This window comes from Nilaparvata lugens, chromosome 3 (genome assembly GCF_014356525.2).
Source record: "Nilaparvata lugens isolate BPH chromosome 3, ASM1435652v1, whole genome shotgun sequence".
Classification (NCBI taxonomy): domain Eukaryota; kingdom Metazoa; phylum Arthropoda; class Insecta; order Hemiptera; family Delphacidae; genus Nilaparvata; species Nilaparvata lugens.
This window is the reverse complement of record NC_052506.1, coordinates 15,351,963-15,372,303: the sequence shown is the minus strand read 5'-3', so window position 1 is coordinate 15,372,303 and position 20,341 is coordinate 15,351,963. Positions and strand designations below refer to the sequence as shown.

The following is a 20,341-nucleotide window of genomic DNA, read 5'->3' as shown; positions in this document are numbered from 1 at the left end:
ATGAAATGAATAAAATAAGTAAATTCAATTCAATAAGTAGTGATCTATTAGTCACAAATAATGAGAATATGGTACTGTTGAAATCAATTTATTGAAAATATTGAGAACGAATATCAAAGCAACAACTGGGAACAATTGGAAAATAAGTTTTGTCACTATTTTAAGCAAAAATCAAAATAAACTTTGAAAAATCTGGAAAAATACAAATTAAAAAACTGAAATCACTTATCTCATAAATGTCTACTAATACTCTATTCTAAATTTAATACGCACAGCGTTTTCCCGGAAGTTGAGTCTTAAAGACTGATAATTTCGAATATCACGAATAAAAATAATCTAAGATTAAAATCTTCATTAATATACAGATATTTGTACTAGCGATTTACATAATGAAATTAGTTATCTCAAAGATAATTGCTTCAATGTTTTAACAGAGATAGTCTGACTGATGGTAGAAGAGGTACTCATAGTATTTTGAATAACTTATTGATTAACATCAATTAGAGTGATCTCTAAAAGTTGGTCAACAACTCATATGTTGATGCAATTTGTCTACAACATTCAAGTTAGTATTGTTCAAATGAGTATCAACAAGCCTAAAATGTATTTTAGGATCCCTTAGTTGATTTGCCCTAAATTGTTTCATTAAACATATCTACGAGAGCTCTGTATTGACGGCATGTCAATCAGTCAATATAGAATATTATTAATATCAATCGGTGTTGAAATTGAATTTCGATAATAGCTTATAATCTATACTAAATTTAGAAGTGATGAATTGTCTAAGCCCTGTCCAATTCACTATTAAATGAATACTAATCTAGGTGGGAGTTGAACACTTTTTAAGTTCTAGCAACTGTTTGAATGTTTTCTTGGAGCAACGTGGGCCTGGTTTCTGGTGTTGCAACCAGGTATGCTTCGTCAAACGGTCCTCTGTAGTGAACGATTCATCACATTTCAGACATCGAAACTTTCTAAGCGCATGCGATTTCTTGTGCTTGATCAAAGACGACGAAGAAATGCCCTTGTAAGCACAAAGTGGACAGCTGAAAGGTTTATCTCCTGTGTGCGTTCGTTTATGGATAGTTAGCGCTGACGACGTCGACGATTTGTAATCGCAAAATGTACAACTAAACGGTTTTTCTCCAGTATGAGTTCTAATATGGATTACCAAACTTTGAGCTCGATAGCACTTATAGTCGCAAATTGTACAAACATACGTTCGATAAATGAGAAGATTGCTTAGGTCGACCTGAGGCGGAATCTTCTCAGTACATGCCACACAAGATACTGCAATAAAAATAAATTCAATTAATTACTGCGTTCAGAAAAAAATGCAAAATAATTAATCCTAATACTATCTTGATCAGTATCTAATATTTTCTCTTGAGAGTTGAGAAAATAATACAGTAAACAAATAATAACGAGAATAGATAATACAGCTTTGATTTATCATTATTGGATGCAATACAAAACTAATGAAACAAAATTATATATTCCAATGAATCTCGGATGAGAAGGAAGATTTGTAGGTAATATAAAACTTCAGATTTAATAGTGATAGTACCATTGTATACTGCTTGCATAAGGAAAGCAACTGGTTGTGGTTGATAGCGATGCGATGAAAACTTTATGTTGCTTTTTCAAAATATGTAAAGCTGAATAGTTTCCATAGTGATAGCAACAGCCTAGTGAAAGGCAAAGGCTTTAAGCGTTTTTTTCAGGCGTCAGAGTCGGCAGGGCAGGAATCTCTCCGATTGGCTGATTGGGTTGGCGCATGAAAAGATGCTTAATGTGGTCTGGCCCTCTCTCTCTCTCTCTCTCTCTCTCTATCTCTCTCTCTATGTGAGTAACCTTACAGTTGAGCATTATTATTATTATTTGTCATGTGAAACTGTATAATTTGATCATAATTTCAAGCAGTTGTAATTTCAGAGCATTGAGTTTAAGCAGTGAGAAAAAAAATTCAAGTAGTTAGCAGTGGGAATAATATTGATACTAAACTGTAGAACAATGAGATAGTAATATTTAGTTTTGAGTGCTAAGTAGACGGAATTTTATTATAAATTCGGATCTTAATCTTTCTAAATTCCAAATTAATTGTTTCAAGTGTTTGTGTTTTGTTTCAATGTGGAACCAAGTTAGTGAAGAATTGAAAAGTCGCACATAACCTCTATTTGGACAATTTATTTTATGAAATTGGGATGAAAAGAAGTTTTGGACTGTAGTCTGTTTCTTTGTCCTTAAGTTGATTGTAAATGATGAATAAATAAATAAATAATGCTGGGTCTTGTATCTAACTGGATTGGTCCAACTGATGGCCCTCGATTATGATTATCATTTTCATTGCATCCACTAACCTCCTGTAGAAAGGAAATTTGGATTTGTCAAGTTGTAAGTCGAACATCAAGTGATTTCATCTACCCTCTCGAGGTTCATAGTACTCTCTGAACTCTTCCACAGAGTTTTTTCCAATGAAATCTATAGAGTTTCAGTCTATCTAACCAAACACTATCTGCCCAAACTTTTGCCTGGAAATTCAACATAGTCTTGAAATTGATAGCAAATCGTTCTTCATCAACCATCTTATTATATTATCATATCAACTATCTTATTATGCTGTTGAAAAGGTTTCCAACAATAGCAGTGGAGAGTGGAGAAACAGTTGAAAGCAAACATAGAATAAAATAATATACAGAGTGGCCCAAAAGTCACTACCCATAGTTATGTAGCTTGAGCATTATTTATTATATATATACAGATGGAAATGAATTAGAAATTGCATTTGTTCAAATGCTAATTAATGAATAAAATTATTAGCTGTTATTCCATCTATAGTGAGATCCACGTTATAATGGCAGTAGAGAAAGATAGGAGAACAACATTGCCGATCTTCGGTCTTGTCAATGCCTTCTACAAACGGTAGCTGATACACATTAATGTAATATCAACTGTTTATTCTCGTTTAAAATAATCAATTATATTCTATTAAGCAAGAAATTATATTTCTCAAAAATTTCATAATGAATTTTCATAATAAAGATGAAATATTTTGTTACCGTAATAATTATTAATTCTACATTGTTCAAGACGATCTGGCAACAGAGTAAAGCGGGAAATAGATAGCACTATCCGCTTTGTTGGATGATAGACAAGGATAGTAATACCATTGCTAATCAAACACTGCCATTATAACGTGGACCTCACTATAGCTGTTAACCCTGTTGTCAATATTTGCAGTAGCAGAAGTCTTCGGGGTGATTTGAAGCATTCAATCATGATTTTATTTCAATAATTATTATTTATTATATTTAGATCTTTTGGGCCACACTGTACATTTGTACTTCTCTCAAAAATTGATAATTCTCTATTAACAAGCCAAATTGTAGACTAATGTCATAGCCACCTCTAATACAAGGCCCCGGCCTACGATATTGCAACGTCGCAGTGTAGGCCTAAAATCTAACACATGATTGGTGAAAAAGATTTTAAAAAATACCAGCTTATCTTTCTCACCAATCATGTATTAGATTCTAGGCCTACACTGCGACGTTGCAATATCGTAGGCCGGGGCCTTTTATTAAAGGTGGCTATGTTAATGTGTGCAAATAAACCACACACCAGTTGTGATGACACCATTTTCAAAGATATCGATATATCGGAGCCTAAATATAGATAATTATTATATCACCTGTTTTATCAGTGGTAGGCTGCGGTTCCTCGACATGTGGCTGGGCCGACTCATTGTCGTCACTGGCTGAGTCAGCTTCGTTTTGCGGCGGTTGCGCGGACGGTGGTGACTGTGCGTTGCGGCGACGGCGTCTTCTGCGCATGTGCGCCGGCACCACCTGACTGCCACTACGCGTTCTGCCCTGCAAGTCATCAATATTCACAACAATTAAAATGTCAATGTGCAATTCATTGAATTATACACACCAATTAAAATGTTCAACAATACTATATTAATCTCATTCCAATTCACACTGATCCTCATAATAACAAGTGATTATTCGGATTCAACACAGATTATGCATTCAAGCATAAGAAACGGAAGAAATCATTGACCTCAGTTGAACCGAAATCAATTTCGGTTAAAGATTTTATTTAACTACTAAATGATTAGTTAAAAATAACCCCACAGTGCCGGTTGCACAAGACAATTTTAAACGTGATTTATCACCGTTAAACAGGGCCATAGCAGACCTATCTTTTTTTTAAATAGCCTATAAGCTATATAAAATACAAAACCAACTAGTTTCGACGAAAGATCAATCCATTTTCAAGTTTTACATAAACTATTATTTCTAATAAACAAAATAAGAAGATATTGTTTTGTTTATTAGAAATAAAAATTTATTTTAAAACTTAAAAATTAAATGAACATTCAAATTTTTTTTTTTTAAATGGTACTATGGGATTATTTTTAAACTAGCCTAGCAAATAAAGTAGCCCTAGTAAAATACGTTATTAGAAACTATCCTAAGTATAGGTAACCTATTAGTGTTTAATATTGGATTGGATAACTTTCATTATAATTAGAATCAATATAAACTTTAGTTTATTATTATTGGGCAAAATACTAACAAACAACATTATAAACTCAGATTCTAGTAAATATTTGACTTGGTTTATCCTTGATCTTACTGTTGAATATTCATGCAACAAAGTTGATATTTAAATCTTAACCAAACTTATAAAACCACAAGCTAATTTAGGCATTACCCTCAGCAAAAAACCTGAAATATTCTTGTAAAGCCCAAGGGTGGCAGGAAAATAAAAAATTTGCTGCACACTGTTGTTCACCTTGAAATTGTACCAACCTGACTTTATTACTGCACATTAGCCATCAACTTCTCTAGCAAAAAATGAATCACAATAAGATTAACTTCAGTAAAAAGAAAACTGCAAGATTCAAGTTGTAGAATACACAACCGAAAATCTAAGGTGAATAAAACACAATTGATAACCTAAGCAACTCCTCTGAAATTGAAAATTGTTTCTTTATTAATTCATTTAAAGTAAAAATCATCTTTTAGCTTGAATGAAATCAAAAGACAAATAAAATTCAATTTAGATTTGCCATTGTTGTGTTGTTAAATCTGACAATGCAACAAAAGGCATTTCTGTAATTGAAAAATTAATTCAAAAAATAAATAAGAATAGGTCTATACTAAAATCTATGTAGTGGACCGGTTTTGATCTTCAAATAACTATGTGCTTCAGCTAATAATACATAATGTACATGAAAAAGAAATAACTAACTTAGTTAATATCAGATTCAAAAGATAAAACATCAAAGTAATAAGAATTTTACTTACTAATCTCGACTTCAATGAATTGCGTGTGAGCCTCATCTTAGAAAATTTCAGTGACACCTAAATTATGGATTGCTGAAAAATTTCAAGTAAGGCTGAATATATTGAAAATACTTCTGCAATTTTACTAATATTAAAAATACTCCTTCAGAACTATACTTTAAAGAAATCAAATAATAAAAGAATATATTGTAGCAGCCATTGTTGAATATTATCTTGTTCTTGTCTTGAATCTTGAAGTGAAGTACATGTACATCAAGTACAGACTACAGATACAGACAGAAACAGAAACAGATGATTTATGAAACAGATGAACGTTGGCCAGCAAGGCCAGCTGCAACGCGAGCTAAAAATCCAAACTTCAGCACTCACTCAATCGGGGTTGCAATCTTCAGCGATCCAGTGGGTAGTTTGTCAACTACGATGGAAAAATTTCTGAAAAATCTCAAATTGAAATATGGTGAGAAAAATGTGTATAATACAAGCTAACTATCATTTGAAAGCTTCAACCTGATATTCATGCAATCCTGAATCCTTCAATATAGGCACTCTACAGATTCCCATCGCAAATGGTTGATCGATTCTTCGTCGCAAAATTTGATTATGTGTCAGTGTATTCGAAATCATACTTACATACAGAGAACAGGTTACTGGTCAGTGACGATTTTGGCGAACAGTGTTTTTCAATCAGGGGCGGCAGGGGGCGGCCTAGACCCCCCCCCCCCAATGATCAGATGAATAATGAAAATGCGGGTCTATCTATAAACGAATCCTTAGAATCTCATACTGATTTAATACTTTCTTTAAACAGCAGTAGTATAATTCCTTCTACAGTATCAAGATCAACAATATAGCAAAATTGCCTTGAAAGTATGGGTACGGAGTAATAAAGAATATATTTTTCTCTGTGGTATAGTTGAAGCTTAATATAGAATGGGTACAATTAGGGCTATTGATGAGGGCACAATAAGTGCGAGTTATTGCATAAATTTCAATGTGAGAATTAACAAGTTGCAAGATGTCATAGTGAAAGCAAAAGAAACAGATCAATCAGATAATCAATAATGTGTGTACAGAGTTGGTGAGAATTATGAGAACAGCTTAATGTTTCTTTAGCTTTTTAACTGAAAGTTATTTTCTAATTAGAATATGATCCCCAATGAAATTGTCATGGTAAAAGAAAAATTTATCTTTTTCCATGATTTTTAAGAAATCTGTTTCATTGTATTCCTACTTCAGGGCCTCTCTGTAGGCCTCTATTTCTAATAAAATTAATACTTCATGATTAACTAATAATGTAGGTCTATATGTTTTTATTGATACTTCAACCACATTTGCATAAAACTGGATAAAATGAAGCATATAATAACATCTTCGAATGTAACATTTATGGGGAAACCCAGGACCCTCTATCCTTTGGGCGTATTCCTCCCCCCCCCTCATACCTCTTGGTTTTTGCCCCCCCCCCACCCTAGCAGTTTGGTGAAATGGCGCCCTGTTCTCAATACAACTATTAGGCCCAGTGCCGGTTGCACAAAAGCCGGTTAAATTTTAACCGTGATTAATTATACACGAGAGCCAATCAGAGAAGCAGTCTTATCAAAAAGGCCTTCTCTGATTGGTTCTCGTGGAATTAATCACGGTTAAAATTTAACCGGCTTTTGGGCAACAGGCCCTCGCCACAAAGTAGAAGGAATACTTCGGTACTTTCATTCTCTGTGGCCTTCTGGCCTAGCACAGTCAATAAAGACATTGATTTGATGCGCAACAAATTGGGTGAAAGCTGAATCTTTGCAGTAAATAAATAATAATTTTATTTGCTCACGGACTAGCCATACAAACACAAATACAGAGTTATGGTTAAATAGAGATACATGCACAAATATAGCATAGCCACATCCAATACAAGGCTCCGGCCTACGATAGCAACGTCGCAGCAGTGTAGGCCTAGAACCTAATACATGATTGGTGAAAAAGATTTAAAAAAATTCCAGCTGATCTTTTTCACCAGTCATGTATTAGATTCTAGGCCTATGCTGCGACGTTGCAATATCAAATGCAATAGCAATATGTAATTCAAACATTACCATCCTATAGAAATAAAATACTGAAGACAATTTAAGTTCATGTGAGAGCACGATTTCACTTTCTATATATCTTGTATTAATTTTTTCACTATATGTGGATTTATCGAACATTCAAGAATAATAAAATATTACTGCATAACAGAAAATTAACAACATAAAATTTGAATTAACACACCAATACAATAATTTAAATTTAAACATAAATACTTTATTAATAACACAGCAATATAACAATTATAATAATTAAAACAACAATACTTCAAAGCATACAATCCACCTCGGAAGCCCTTGATGATACAGAATTGAACTTGATCTCAAGTTATGGACCAGGATTCTTTCTTCCACGTGCATTAAATTGAATTAGGAATAAATAGTTTGAAAAAAAGTTAGTTACCATATGGGTTTAAAAAAGCCTCAGATTCCAGGACTTTCATCCTCTCTCCAGAGTTTGAGCCATTTTTCAATCAGAGTGAATGAAGACAGTTTTGAGACTACAGGGCTTAGAAGAAAAAATTTCCCACAATTCTCAACAAATTACTTGTTTTTTTTTGCAGTAATCTCTAGTTAGTGAGTGCTAACATAGAAATGATGAAAAAATGGGAAAATCAATTCTTTCTTTTCGATAGTGAAATTCTTGATGAAATCTATTGTAGCTTGAAAAAGAGAAATTTCTCTACGGTCTGGCTTTTTATCCTGATAAATTTTTCATCCTGAATACTTTCAAAATGGGATCCTTGAAAGTAAAATTGTGCATAATCAAATATATCTGAAGTTTTCCAATACTGGCGCTATTCAATGCCGATTAGTGTATCTCATGCTGATTGAATTTGAATATTATTTAAAATTTATCATATTTCAATCTAGAGGAATTACATGATAATGTGTAGGAGAATCAGCAGTAGCATTCGCCGCACACAAGAACTAGGCCACTTTGGGACTTCTAATTTGCGAATGTAGACAGTGATTAGATCGTCATCGTGATCAAGTTCTCCAAACCAGAGGCTCACTAGTATCTTCTATATATATATATATATATATATATATATATATATATATATATATAAAAGCGAAATGGCACTGACTGACTGACTCACTCACTCACTCGCAGAACTAAAAATCTACCGGACCAAAACCGTTCAATTTTGGTAGGTTCAGTTGGCCCTTTAGAGGCGCACTAAGAAATCTTTTGGCGATATTTTAACTCTAAGGGTGGTTTTTAAGGGTTTAAAGTTCTTTTAGCATGTATATTCTTCTTATTCCAATATCTTAAAAAATTATAATTGAAATGTCCATACCATATGTTAATATAGAACTATAATCTAGAGAGAGTACCTCTTCGAAGCAGTTGTTCTGGTAACTATAAATTAAAAATTTTGTCAGGTTGGCATTAAGTTGAGTTGACTTTGTTAGGTTGGCACCAAGTTGAAGATTGAAATGCATTTATCCAGGACCTCCTAAATACCAATTTTTACGTTTTCTCAGCTTTTCTGCGTTTCCTCACCTTTTTCAATAATTGATGGAAATATATTTAAAAAATTCAGTACACAGGTTTAGCTGAGGTGGAAGAATTTTGTTCGCCAAAGATAAGCCGATATAGTAACAGGTGTTTTTCGAGATCAAATTGACATAATACGTTCAAATTCGGTACAGAGGTTCCGCTGAGGTCTACATGCAGGCGAGCGAAGCGAGTACGCTGATCTCATTTTTGGACGATTCGGTCGGGGGTCCAGGGGGCGGAGCCCCCTGGCTAGACTGATATGGCGAGCGAAGCGAGCCTGACGGCTAGTCAATATTATATAGTTGAAAAAAGTTTCCAGTGATCAACTTTTTAAAGAAAGCCAATCTTTATGGATGAAATATTTTATTTATATAAAAATCTCTGAAAGTTTTCAAAATGATGATTCAGAACAGTTTTCTCAACCAGTACCATAAAAATGAAAGTACATAACTTAATTTTCTGCTACCTTCTCAATCGGTACGGCACCTACACACTTAAACAATTATTTGAGCAATCAATCTATTCAAAGCACATATTAAAAAATAATTAGGAGAGATTTCATATGAAAACACTGTTTTTACCTCTGCATGAATATTTTTGAACAATGAGTTATTTAATTTACTGGAGTATTAATATTTTCTTTTGGATATTTATTATAGGTACATATAACTTCAAACTTTCTGTACTTCTCACTCTCACTATAACCATGAATCCCCTTGCGGTAGGCTATTCAAATATCAATCGCTTGATTCTTGAATGGGTTCAAAAATGGTCCATTTCTTGTACTGTTCTTCACCTCAACCAATCGTATAGCGCGAAGGATGTTGGCCACTTGTTCCAAGAAGAAGCCGATTCCTCGAGCCAACGGCTCACAAAGGTCTCTGAATGATGTTGCAACATTGAACATTAATATGAAGAAAGGCTGTATGATGGCGTTGAATACAGTGGCCAGAAAAGGTTTGAGAAAATAGTCGGAGCAAACCTGGATGGTTCCAATCAGTAGAGGTCGAACGCTACTAATAAGAATGAATCTGTGAAAAGCAACATTTTATTGTAATGGTAAAGTCATTGGAGACAAATGTGCAATAATAACAAATTATATCCAAAATTAACTCCTGGAGACCTTAAAATTACCTAGGTACCTTATTTCTTACTAATATGCTACACACCGTACTGTACTTTGGAGATAGAAGAAATATTTCTATGATTTATTAAGTGTATTCATATTTATTTATTTCAAAGATGGAATATTTTTATTATTTTTTGGTATGGTATCGCAAATTGTCACTATTGCAATTTTTAATCGTAATACAGTATAGATGTTTAAAGAAACTGAACTGGAATTTTTATATCATCAAATGAAGTTATAACTTAGTCTTATATGGTAGATGAAAAAAATTATTATATATTATTTCCACTAGATAATAATTATTATCACCTCCCATCAACGACTATGTACTCCAAACTAGATTTATCAAACATCTTGATGAAAATGATAACGTATCAAAAATTCTTGAATGAAATGATGTTCAACCGTTTTTAGGTACCATTTTTTATGTCTCAAGATAATATTATCACAGATTGCAATAGAGAAATATTAAATCACATTTCTGCTATTAAAAGAACGACTAGCAGTCAGATTATTTTATTTTTCAATAAATGTCATTCGTTGTCACAGTAAGTGAATGAATTCATTTATTGAAAAATCCCACTGCTATAGTCGTTTTTATAGCAGAAAAAGTGATTTAATAATAAGCAATTCGTGATGCAAAACAACATTGAAGAAGAGAAATATTATTTATTAAGGAGGAGGAATACATTTAACAAAGTACCTTTTCTAAATTTTTGCACATTTTGTAAATACAGTACTTGTGGGTACGGTACTCGAAATTTTGATTCAAAAATACTACGAGAAGTGTTCTAGTTACCTGAACATTTGCAAAAAGAATGATGTCAAAACTGCAGAGAATATGTGTAAAAATCCAAAAATTCCTGCCCAAAATTTAGTGGACATTTGATCTGTCTTCTCGATTATAAGATCCGTGGCCAGGGGTGGTGGATGATCAGTAGTTCTGAAATAACTGTTGGAAAACAAGCATTCACCTATAATAGGCCTATATCAAAAGAATCCAGTAGGTAGGCATTATCTAATACAATAATTATAACTAACAGGTATCGCAGGAATCTCAAAATTTATCATTATAATTTCTGGACTTGATAAATGAAATGTCAGCCACAAAACTTTTAACGCTTCTATATGTTATAAATTTTTAGCAATTTTTCAATTGACAAAATTAAATCAACTTCTAGCACACCACATCATTTTAGCAATATATTGTCTTATTTCTTATATTTTATTTGCATTGTTACTGTTATTGTAATTGCTTTATTGTATATTGCTTTTTCTCATTGTATTTTGTGGGTTGTGAATAAATTGAATGGAATATTGGGTTTGATATACTAAAACCATCACATCAGTCATTCGATAAGTAAGGAACTCATTTCACACCACAGTCCGCAGCAACGTACCGTTACCATATCTACACACTCCAGAATTTTTCAACCGATCGCTAACCGTTATTCTGAATGGATAGTTATTCAGTTGAGTTGATTCACATGCTGAATACGGACTGCGTTCGACCATAAAGTAAAGAAAAATTAAAGTAAATAAGATTAGAAAGATTAAAATAAAGTAAAGAAGATTATTTCTGTCATCTCTGTCTCGACATATCGGATACCTGTCTAAGAAAGTCATCAATACACCATACCGTAAGCCATCGATGACCAAAATAATATTGCATTATAATGTATTAATAGCTGTGCATTCCCACAAAGAAGGTCATTGATGCCTCATTTATCTTTCGGAATAGTATCAAAACCAAAACATTTTTCACTTTAAGCTCAAGCGTTAATAATAAAAGAAGTTCAATCGGGATAAGCTATCTGGTTTTCCCTGTGAATCCCAATTATGTATGATGTCACCTTCAGGCAGTGGATATGACGCATCGGTTCTTATTATATTGTCCACGCGCATACCACACAACATGTTTATCTCAAACTAACTTGTAGCTCCAATCTCTATTCTTCAACACATTATTGAACAAGAGTTCATCGAGGGCAGAAGCAGTTAAATTTCTCCAGAGCTCTATATCGGATTAATATTCTCAACTTTAAACAAAGAAACAGGTTGGCCGAATATAATCACATTACATTTTAATCGTCACGATTTGTGAGATCACTACAGTTCTATAATTAAGATGGAGTAACTATATTGTAAAATTGTTGATAATTAAAGTTTTATGTTAACTTGAATATTTTCTCAACAGCAAACAAGACTCTACACGGAGGACTTATCATAAAAAAACTATTACTATAATAAAATACTATTACTATTTAAAATCAATTGTAATAATATTAGTGAAAACAAGATAGATATAACCAACAACGTATAAAATACTATTCTTCAACATGATATGTTGATGATAATGAATAATAAATAGAATGACGAGTTCAAAGTTCTTGATTATTTTTTCATGCCGGTTGCAATTTATTATGCGTTTTTATGAACTTAATTGTAACTTATATATAGCTACTAATTACGAATAGAACATTCATTTATTCATAACATTGAAACTAGAAAACGAACAACTGATTATTCAAATGAGACCTATTTGTTTGCAATAGATGAGAAAATACTGTACTCGATTTGATTAGAACGAAACAGGCTAAGAAATGTTATAACTTCTTCATCTGGAAATAGAGAGGTAAGTTATTGTAACGTATTGTATCAAACTAACAGAACAAGCTTTACAAGCCGAGTATATATTTGACTATACATTTTTGACAATGGAAAATATTTCTTGAATCCTATATCAACTAGAAAGTAAGTGCATAGAATAACCAAATTGTATCTTCTTCAATTTACACACTGTCGTTTATTTTTGAATTATCAATGAATGGAATAATTATTGTGTGACATATATACAAATAGGATTGTCTATTATTTCTAAGTCGTGAATATGCAGTATATAAGTAAAAACACAAACGCGATAGATATACGCTAACTACCACTGTAGGCCTAGTACAAAGAAGTCAATTCTAGGTAAAAGCAAGGCACGGTATCTAGAATGGCTAGAATAAAGGTACATTGACATTCTAGGTATATCTAGGTATATTAGTACCGGCGGTATATCTAGGTATTCTAGGTACATTGGGTAAAAGTGAATAAAACACTGAATCGTGGATGAAAAAGAAAAAAAAATATATAGCATATTTTCCATTCATATTCCACTTGGACTATCACTTTCTTTATATTATTTTTGTAAGAGATACGTTTCATGAAAATTTATCAATCCTCATGAAGTTGCATAATAATTGAAAAAATAGTAGACTCAAAGATGCCCACAATATAATATTGCATATGCCTATGATTGTCTAGCTCTAGCTCTAAAGTCACCTCTGCTCCTATGTTATGGAACAGCCCTTGGAAAATGATCTTCAAATGGACAATAGGCCTCTCTCTCTCTAGTGAGAGACTCCCTAATCTATGCACATATGCTGTTAATAGAAATTTCCGTATCTTTTGTACAGTTTTTTATTCACTGATACAATTACTCAGGATACAATTTTTAATAACTGAATGTTTCTATTCTCAAGGATGAAGGTCTGGCTTCCGATTTTATTTGTGATTGTGGCGCTGTTGAGTATTGTCACTACCTCATCAGCTGCTCCATACAAACCACCGAATGTGCATCGTCAAAACGTGGTCAACATGAAGCCAAACTGTCCACGAGGAGCTTATAAAGTTAATGGTCGTTGGAGATGCAGAAAATAGGTGGGTTATTTATGAAATTAATGGAATCTAGCTAGGCTTTCTCTTATCAAGCGAAGGATCTACAATTAGACGTATTATGTGAGAATAGAAAAGAAGAAGAAACCGTTATTTTTCTCAAACTGTGTTTATATTTGGCTACTATATGCAGTAGAGATCATTATTATTCAAGAATGGCTAGTATTGCATTAGAATAATATTTAATTAGTTTTCATTTAGAATAATTCGATATGGTGATAATTATATTTAGGTAAGCTACTCAATTCAATCATATAAATGACTCTGTTGATGTATTTATCTAATCATTATTTATTTACTAAAGCTGATTATTAAAATGAACATTAAATTAGCTGCTATAAATTTTTCTGATTTAAATCTACTTTTATTTCTTTTCCAGGAAAGCATCCAATACGAATAATTTAAATTTGAAAAAGAATTATATATACAGGCCAATTGTGTTATTGCGATGTGGGTGATACGAATATGTAAGTTTTGTCATTTTTTATATGGATGTTGAACTTTTGAAAACATTATTGCTTACCTATAAATACTAATGAAGCAATAAATAGAATGGAGAGCAATTTAACGATAAACTGCGATACTTTCAATCAATTATAAGATCGTGTAAATATTTTCATGATACAATGTCCATGATTTATGTTAAGTAAAATGCGTCATATTATTATCACACATAATAAATCCAATAATGAAGATGTTTCAATAAACTAATACCTCGAATTCTGTATTTATTTATTTGACAGAATAAACTTCATGACGCCTACATATATTTAAGTTCACAGGTTCTCTGTCTCATATACCGCACTGTACAGTGATTGCCTCAAGTTTCAAAACTATTCGAGAATAATCTTTGATCAAAAACAGGTCTAATCAAATCGAATAAAAGAGAAGTTTATAGGTGTGCACCATAGGCTACTTGATTGCAACTATCAAGTATTAGAGTACCGTAATGTTTTCGATTGGTGAGTTGGTGAAACTGCTGATTGAATAAATATAGAAAACCGAAGAATGAAAACACAAATTTATATTGCCAACCACTTTTTATTATTATAAAATATTATAATATACACAGAACCTGGTTTCGTGGCTTTACCAGCCACATATTCAGCTGTTAATATAGACTAGGCTGGTAAAAGCCACGAAACCAGGTTCTGTGTATATTATAATATTTTATAATCATACAAAGTGGTTGACAATTTAAATTTGTGTTTTCATTATGGAAAAATACCACAACATCACTCACAACACAACTGTAAGGTTAAAACCGATGATATACTGGTGAATTCTTACCTAGAGCTCCCATGATCGAAATAATACACTTCTATTCTTTCAGGGAGTGGATTGCATATTCTGTATCCATTTTTATCAATACTGATATCTCCTTTGTTATCTGAAATTTATATTTAGTTATTGTTGGGTGAACATTTTTCGTTGAAATTCTGTTTCTTAGTAAATAATGGAACAAATTATTTTCTGATAAAATGTTTTAGACCTTGATAGGTTCTTTACCTTTATTGGAAGTAGGTTGTCGACTACTTTGCTTCGTTTTCAGTTCTCTCTCAAAATTAATAAAAAAATCTTTCCAAGAGTCATAGTTTATACTGGAAAAATATTAATAAAAGTACCAAAATCAAAAGAATCCATTCTTTTAGAATTAAGTTACCATTGATATCGAAATTCCCGTTCATCACAAATGGAGATTCACATTGGAATTGTGTATCTCCACTTCCGTTGTCGAATTGTTTGCATTTATACTCTGGTATGGGAGGAGCATCCATGTTGATCCTTTTTGTAGAATGGAATCCATCAAAAATTGTGTACTGTAACAATTAAATTGACTCGACTTCAATAATCAGATTAAATTTACCGAAAATTGGAGAAAAAATGTATTGTTGGTCAAATAGTAGTGTGAAAGTATTTTAAAGTTATAATTGAGGTGTAAAATTATATTATTATAATGAGTTTTTTTTTGTTCTAAATTTTGAATCCATCTATAGATGGATCCTACTAGTTCATCAATTTTTATATCACCATCTCAAACAGGTCTAGTTCCTCGAGATGCTAATAATCAATTGGCATTTCATTTTATTTTGTAATAGTATTACAAATTTGTAAAATTTGTATTTCTTTTATTACCTATGTACTTCCAAGATGTTGTAATTTTTTATTTCTTCCAATAAAACATTTTCATTTTCATTTTCAATATCATATAATATTGGAACATTCATAGGGTATTTCAATCATAAAAGTCAGTCTAAATATAGAGCAAAAAATTTATGGTTTCTAAAAAATAGTTTTTCATATTATGGAAATATCTAATTATATATGATAATAAAAATTATTTTCAACATTTCCTTGATACTTGAGCTCCATAGACTATAATTGTAAAACTACAGTACATAGAAGCATATATTTTTCAAAATCCTACCCATATGAAGGTAGGAGCAAAAAAGATTAGTTTTGTATAAGGAAATGTATATTCAGTATTTTCTCCATTTTTGTTCGTGGGCCTAATATTATTTCAAAGCGAAATACAAATAATTTATGTGTGAAATATCGCGGTATTGTATACCTCCATAAAGCTATTATATTGAAAGAGTGTTTTGTAAGATCTCTATATAGTAAGGCGCGTGTTTAAGTTTTTACTTTTAAAAGAATTGAAGTGGAAGAATATCAGTGCAACCAAACTTATAAATATAAGCTATCATGGAGCATGTAGGTATTGAGAAATCAACTTATTGATTAAAAGAATCAGCAATCAAACAGAATGCTAATGCACACTTACCTTAGCAATGTTTTCAATCCCCTGTGATGTCATTTTGGACGCATTTAAATTTGATTGTTTAGTACTTCTCATAGGTGAACAATTGAACAAGGAGTTTCCCCTCCCAATTGGTTGCATAATATTCCTGTGCCTGAAATATCATGCATTAAATATTGATATTTTACATTACGTTATTGTCTTCATAACATAAATAAAGATTTTTTTCATTTCATCTCATTTCATTTCATAAGAGGTAAAACTAGTAGCCTAAAGTTAAATAATTATTATTGAACGAAAATCCCAATTAAATGCTGTAAATCACCCCCGAAGACTTCTGCTACTGCAAATATTGACAACAGAGTTAACAGCTAGATGAAAATTCGATGAGAGCTACTATCCAAAAATTATTTGCTAGCCCGGGTATCGAACCCGATACCTCCTATTTTGCTATAGTCAGGAATGCTAAAATGAGTGCTGCTATCCAGAGATTGTCAGTTTGGTGTAAGGGTGAGCATTCCTGACTAGCAATTAGGGTTCGACTCCCGGGCTGACAAATAATTTTTGGATAGTGGCTCTCATCGAATTTCCATCTAGCTATTAACCCTGCGTTGTCGTCAATATTTGCAGTACAGTAGCAGGGGTGATTTACCGTACATAATTTAATTGGGATTTTCTTTCAATAATAATTATTTTAATTAGCATTTGAACAAGTGTAATTTCTAATTTATTTCCATCTGTAGTAAAATTTACTATCATAAATGAATTCAATTGCATTAGACCGTATCAGACCCACCATAATAGAAAATTTAGACAAAATTCATGGAGCTTCAATAATGTGAATAATATATTAGTTCGGTTAATAATGTTAAACTTTAATAACACGTATATTTTTTTATTATCCAAGTGACAGTGATCGATTGAAAGTTCTCTTTATAAAAATGTAGGCCTACCTACAGCTGAATATTGTACAATGTAGGTTGCATAATAAGTATTATATTATGTATTATTGATGTATTCTTGATACATTGATACATGTCTCACATGATGATTTGTTCATAATGTTCAAAAGTTATTCAGTATTAAAAAAGTCAAAAGTTATTCATTATTAAAATGGACTGTATAGGGATAAAGGATATACATAAATTACAATGAGGGCCTTACTTGATTGGAGGTCCATCATGATGCTGTTCATTACTCCGATTCTGATGCATCTTATTGACTGTATTAGTGTTCTGTTCTTGTCCAAAAATACGTTTTAATCGTTTGATGCTTCTACCTACTTGGATAAATGATAGTGTTAGGCCTAATGCATTGTAATATTGAATAATAATTTTTATATCGATTTGTATTGCATTTAGTGAAAGTAATACACGATACAGGTATCCGTTATTTCTAAATAAATAAAAAAATATAACTTTTGTTTCATACTACACAAGTTCAATCGTAAAATACCGTACTGATACTGTTGTCAAGTACACTTTATTAACACACATTGCAGTTTCTTGTGGTAACCAACACATCTTCAGCAGTACTTCTTCTTTTTTGCATCCTGCAACTGTGCTAATGAAATGGAATTGACAATAAAAACAGTATTTTTTAATTATGGAGAATTTAAAACTAGATCAATATAGTATAATATGTAATCAATGAATTCTATAAATACTTATATATTTATTTTTAAAATCACAAAATAATGCAAGGACTTATTAAATTAGTTATAAATTAAAGATTCCATCCTCTCTTCTCAAAAAAATGTTAATACTGTACTAAACTTCTACATAAATATATACTAAATGTTATACAATATGCAAGTAGGCTACGGTAACTAAAGTTACTTTGAATAGGCCTACTTATATAGAGCATACTCACATGTTTCAGAATTAATTTGAGTTCTTTTCTCATTCAACCTGGAATTTATTGCTTGTTTTTAATAAAATAAATTTTTATTCATCGGTAAAAGTACATCAATCATGGGTATGAATATATTTCAATTATTCAGCCCATAATTGACATGAGCTCTGAGTATTTCTTAATCTACTCACTACTGTGGTTTTGAATTGTTCTAGAAAAACAAATTGAATCCACCATAATTTTATAGAGAAGTATTTCCAAGAAAGATCTAAGTTATTTTTCCCAAAATTTTAATTCAAAATTGACTTAGTAATTCACGATTACAAGTAATTAAGCATATTTGTAATTAGCCAACAGTGTAAATCAAACAAGTAACCCACATTGATTAAAAAATTGTGAATCTTCATTATACATGTACAGTACTTATTTCAAATAAAGTAGCCTACTTTCAAGACTTTTGGACCTTTTGTTTTGAAGTTTGGTCTTAGAATACTTGAAAAATAAAAAAATATGTAAAAATAATAATATAGGTACTGTGATAGCGTATAAAATAAATAAATTATTACAAAATCACAGCACTATAGTGAGGTCGACGTTATAATGACAGTATTTGATTAACTTTGATGTTGCTTTCCTTGTCTATCATTTTCCAAAGCAGGTAGTACTATCCTTTTCTAGCTCCGCAACGATGCCAAATCTGTTTTTGACAGTGCAGAAATATAATTAATTAAGGCAGAGAATCGACAACGCTGTTCTCCTATCTTTATTCACTGCCATTATAACGTGGACCTCACTATAGCACTTCTGAACTTACTGGAAATGTATTACTTATATTAGATAAATTATTAGATGTACATTTTTGAAAAAATAGTAGAATTCGCACCTGTGTCTCATGTTCTGACTACTCTTCAATATTTCTTCATTTTTATTTTGTTGACTACCAAAAACGTGGAGACCGTCTCCAGTCGGTGCGCTCTTATTTGTAAGTTGGTTCTGATTGCTCTCTTGTGCGCTCATCTGATATGGATGGTAATGATACACTTCTGCATCTGTCATTGATTGAATAGCTTCACTCACATGAGGAAAATTATTACCAATTTTGATGTTTCTTTGTCCACAGCTCGGACCACAATTATCTCTTAGCACAACATAGTTGCTAAGCAGATCGCTTGTGTCTTGATCAGTTGATACTGTCTTTAGATCTCTTTCAAACACTTCATCAGGTCCTTCTTTAAATTTAACCTGTACGTTTCCACTATTACGAAAACTTACATTGGATGAACTTTCCAAGACCCCAACTTTTTCTTGACTTTTCTCATTCACTTGCGTAGATTGGTCCATATATTTTTTGCTAGCCGAAACATTTTTACATTCCTTTTCTACTCCAGAATAACTACCAATATCTGATTCAGCAGTATCTGAATGAGATTTTACCAGCTTCCATCTATTTTTTTCTGGTAAATCTTTCATTTCTTTGATATTTTCAATTACCTTACCATCATCCATATAACAGACTTTGGAAGCAAATAACATGTGGAAACGATAGCTGGCAGTATGAAGTAACCATAGATACCAACATCTCAATTTCGAAAAATTAGACCTATAACAGGTTTTGGAAATTGGCTACTCACCTGTATTCTAGGTAATACAGAGGTAATACTAAATAATAGGTAATACATAACAGTATTCTAGGTACCTTGCTTGAAACTACGTTAATTTCTATTAAAAATAAAAGGTTTTCTTTATTTTGGAACTTTTTGATTTTTTCTATTGATGTTGATGCTCACGTGACCTTTTTTTCTTGTGCGTGGGTGATGGGAAGTGCGAGGTTCATTTGATGAGATAATCAAATGTCTATGTCTACTGGCGGGATTCAAACCCACGACCATCAGGAGCGCTAGCAGACTGAAGGGTGCAAAGCCTTATCTCGTGCAACATCTCGGCTGTCCTGAGTGGCAATTGATTGATGAATTTCTA

At 32.1% G+C, this 20,341-nt stretch overlaps 2 protein-coding genes and 1 long non-coding RNA gene across 4 annotated transcripts; 1 reads left to right on the top strand and 2 right to left on the bottom strand.

Annotated features, from left to right (window-relative positions):
* Positions 1–72: 72 nt before the first annotated feature.
* On the bottom strand, positions 73–5,673 carry LOC111051484 (oocyte zinc finger protein XlCOF15). The gene is made up of 3 exons (XM_039423024.1): positions 5,319–5,673; positions 3,692–3,872; positions 73–1,290 (listed from the first exon to the last, which is right to left on the bottom strand). The coding sequence occupies exons 1-3, from the start codon at positions 5,352–5,354 to the stop codon at positions 821–823; spliced, it is 687 nt and encodes a 228-aa protein (XP_039278958.1). The 5' UTR covers positions 5,355–5,673; the 3' UTR covers positions 73–820.
* Positions 5,674–9,246: 3,573 nt separating this feature from the next.
* Positions 9,247–19,874, bottom strand: LOC111058963. 2 transcript variants are annotated; one of them, XM_022346553.2, is made up of 8 exons: positions 19,248–19,874; positions 18,383–18,420; positions 17,675–17,792; positions 16,535–16,664; positions 15,413–15,569; positions 15,040–15,139; positions 10,829–10,981; positions 9,247–9,931 (listed from the first exon to the last, which is right to left on the bottom strand). In XM_022346553.2, exons 1-8 carry the CDS (start codon positions 19,868–19,870, stop codon positions 9,631–9,633), a joined length of 1,620 nt encoding a protein of 539 aa, XP_022202245.2. In that variant the 5' UTR covers positions 19,871–19,874; the 3' UTR covers positions 9,247–9,630. The 2 variants fall into 2 exon arrangements, with proteins under 2 accessions (XP_022202245.2, XP_022202246.2); XM_022346554.2 differs by having other exon boundaries at positions 17,675–17,789; positions 19,248–19,871.
* LOC111058965 lies at positions 11,807–14,469 on the top strand. The gene is made up of 3 exons (XR_002606589.2): positions 11,807–12,086; positions 13,557–13,734; positions 14,129–14,469. It is a non-coding gene; the product is annotated as an uncharacterized LOC111058965 (long non-coding RNA).
* Positions 19,875–20,341: the final 467 nt, after the last annotated feature.

Coding starts and splice junctions, on each gene's coding strand:
- LOC111051484 (XM_039423024.1), bottom strand. CDS start 5,354: ATGAGGCTCACACGCAATTCATTGAAGTCGAGATTA. Junction 3,873..5,318: donor ATTCATTGAAGTCGAGATTA/GTAAGTAAAATT, acceptor GATGACTTGCAG/GGCAGAACGCGTAGTGGCAG. Junction 1,291..3,691: donor GCCTACCACTGATAAAACAG/GTGATATAATAA, acceptor TTTTTATTGCAG/TATCTTGTGTGGCATGTACT.
- LOC111058963 (XM_022346553.2), bottom strand. CDS start 19,870: ATGGATGATGGTAAGGTAATTGAAAATATCAAAGAAATGAAAGATTTA. Junction 17,793..18,382: donor TCAAATTAATTCTGAAACAT/GTGAGTATGCTC, acceptor CATTTATCCAAG/TAGGTAGAAGCATCAAACGA. Junction 16,665..17,674: donor CATGATGGACCTCCAATCAA/GTAAGGCCCTCA, acceptor ATGATATTTCAG/GCACAGGAATATTATGCAAC.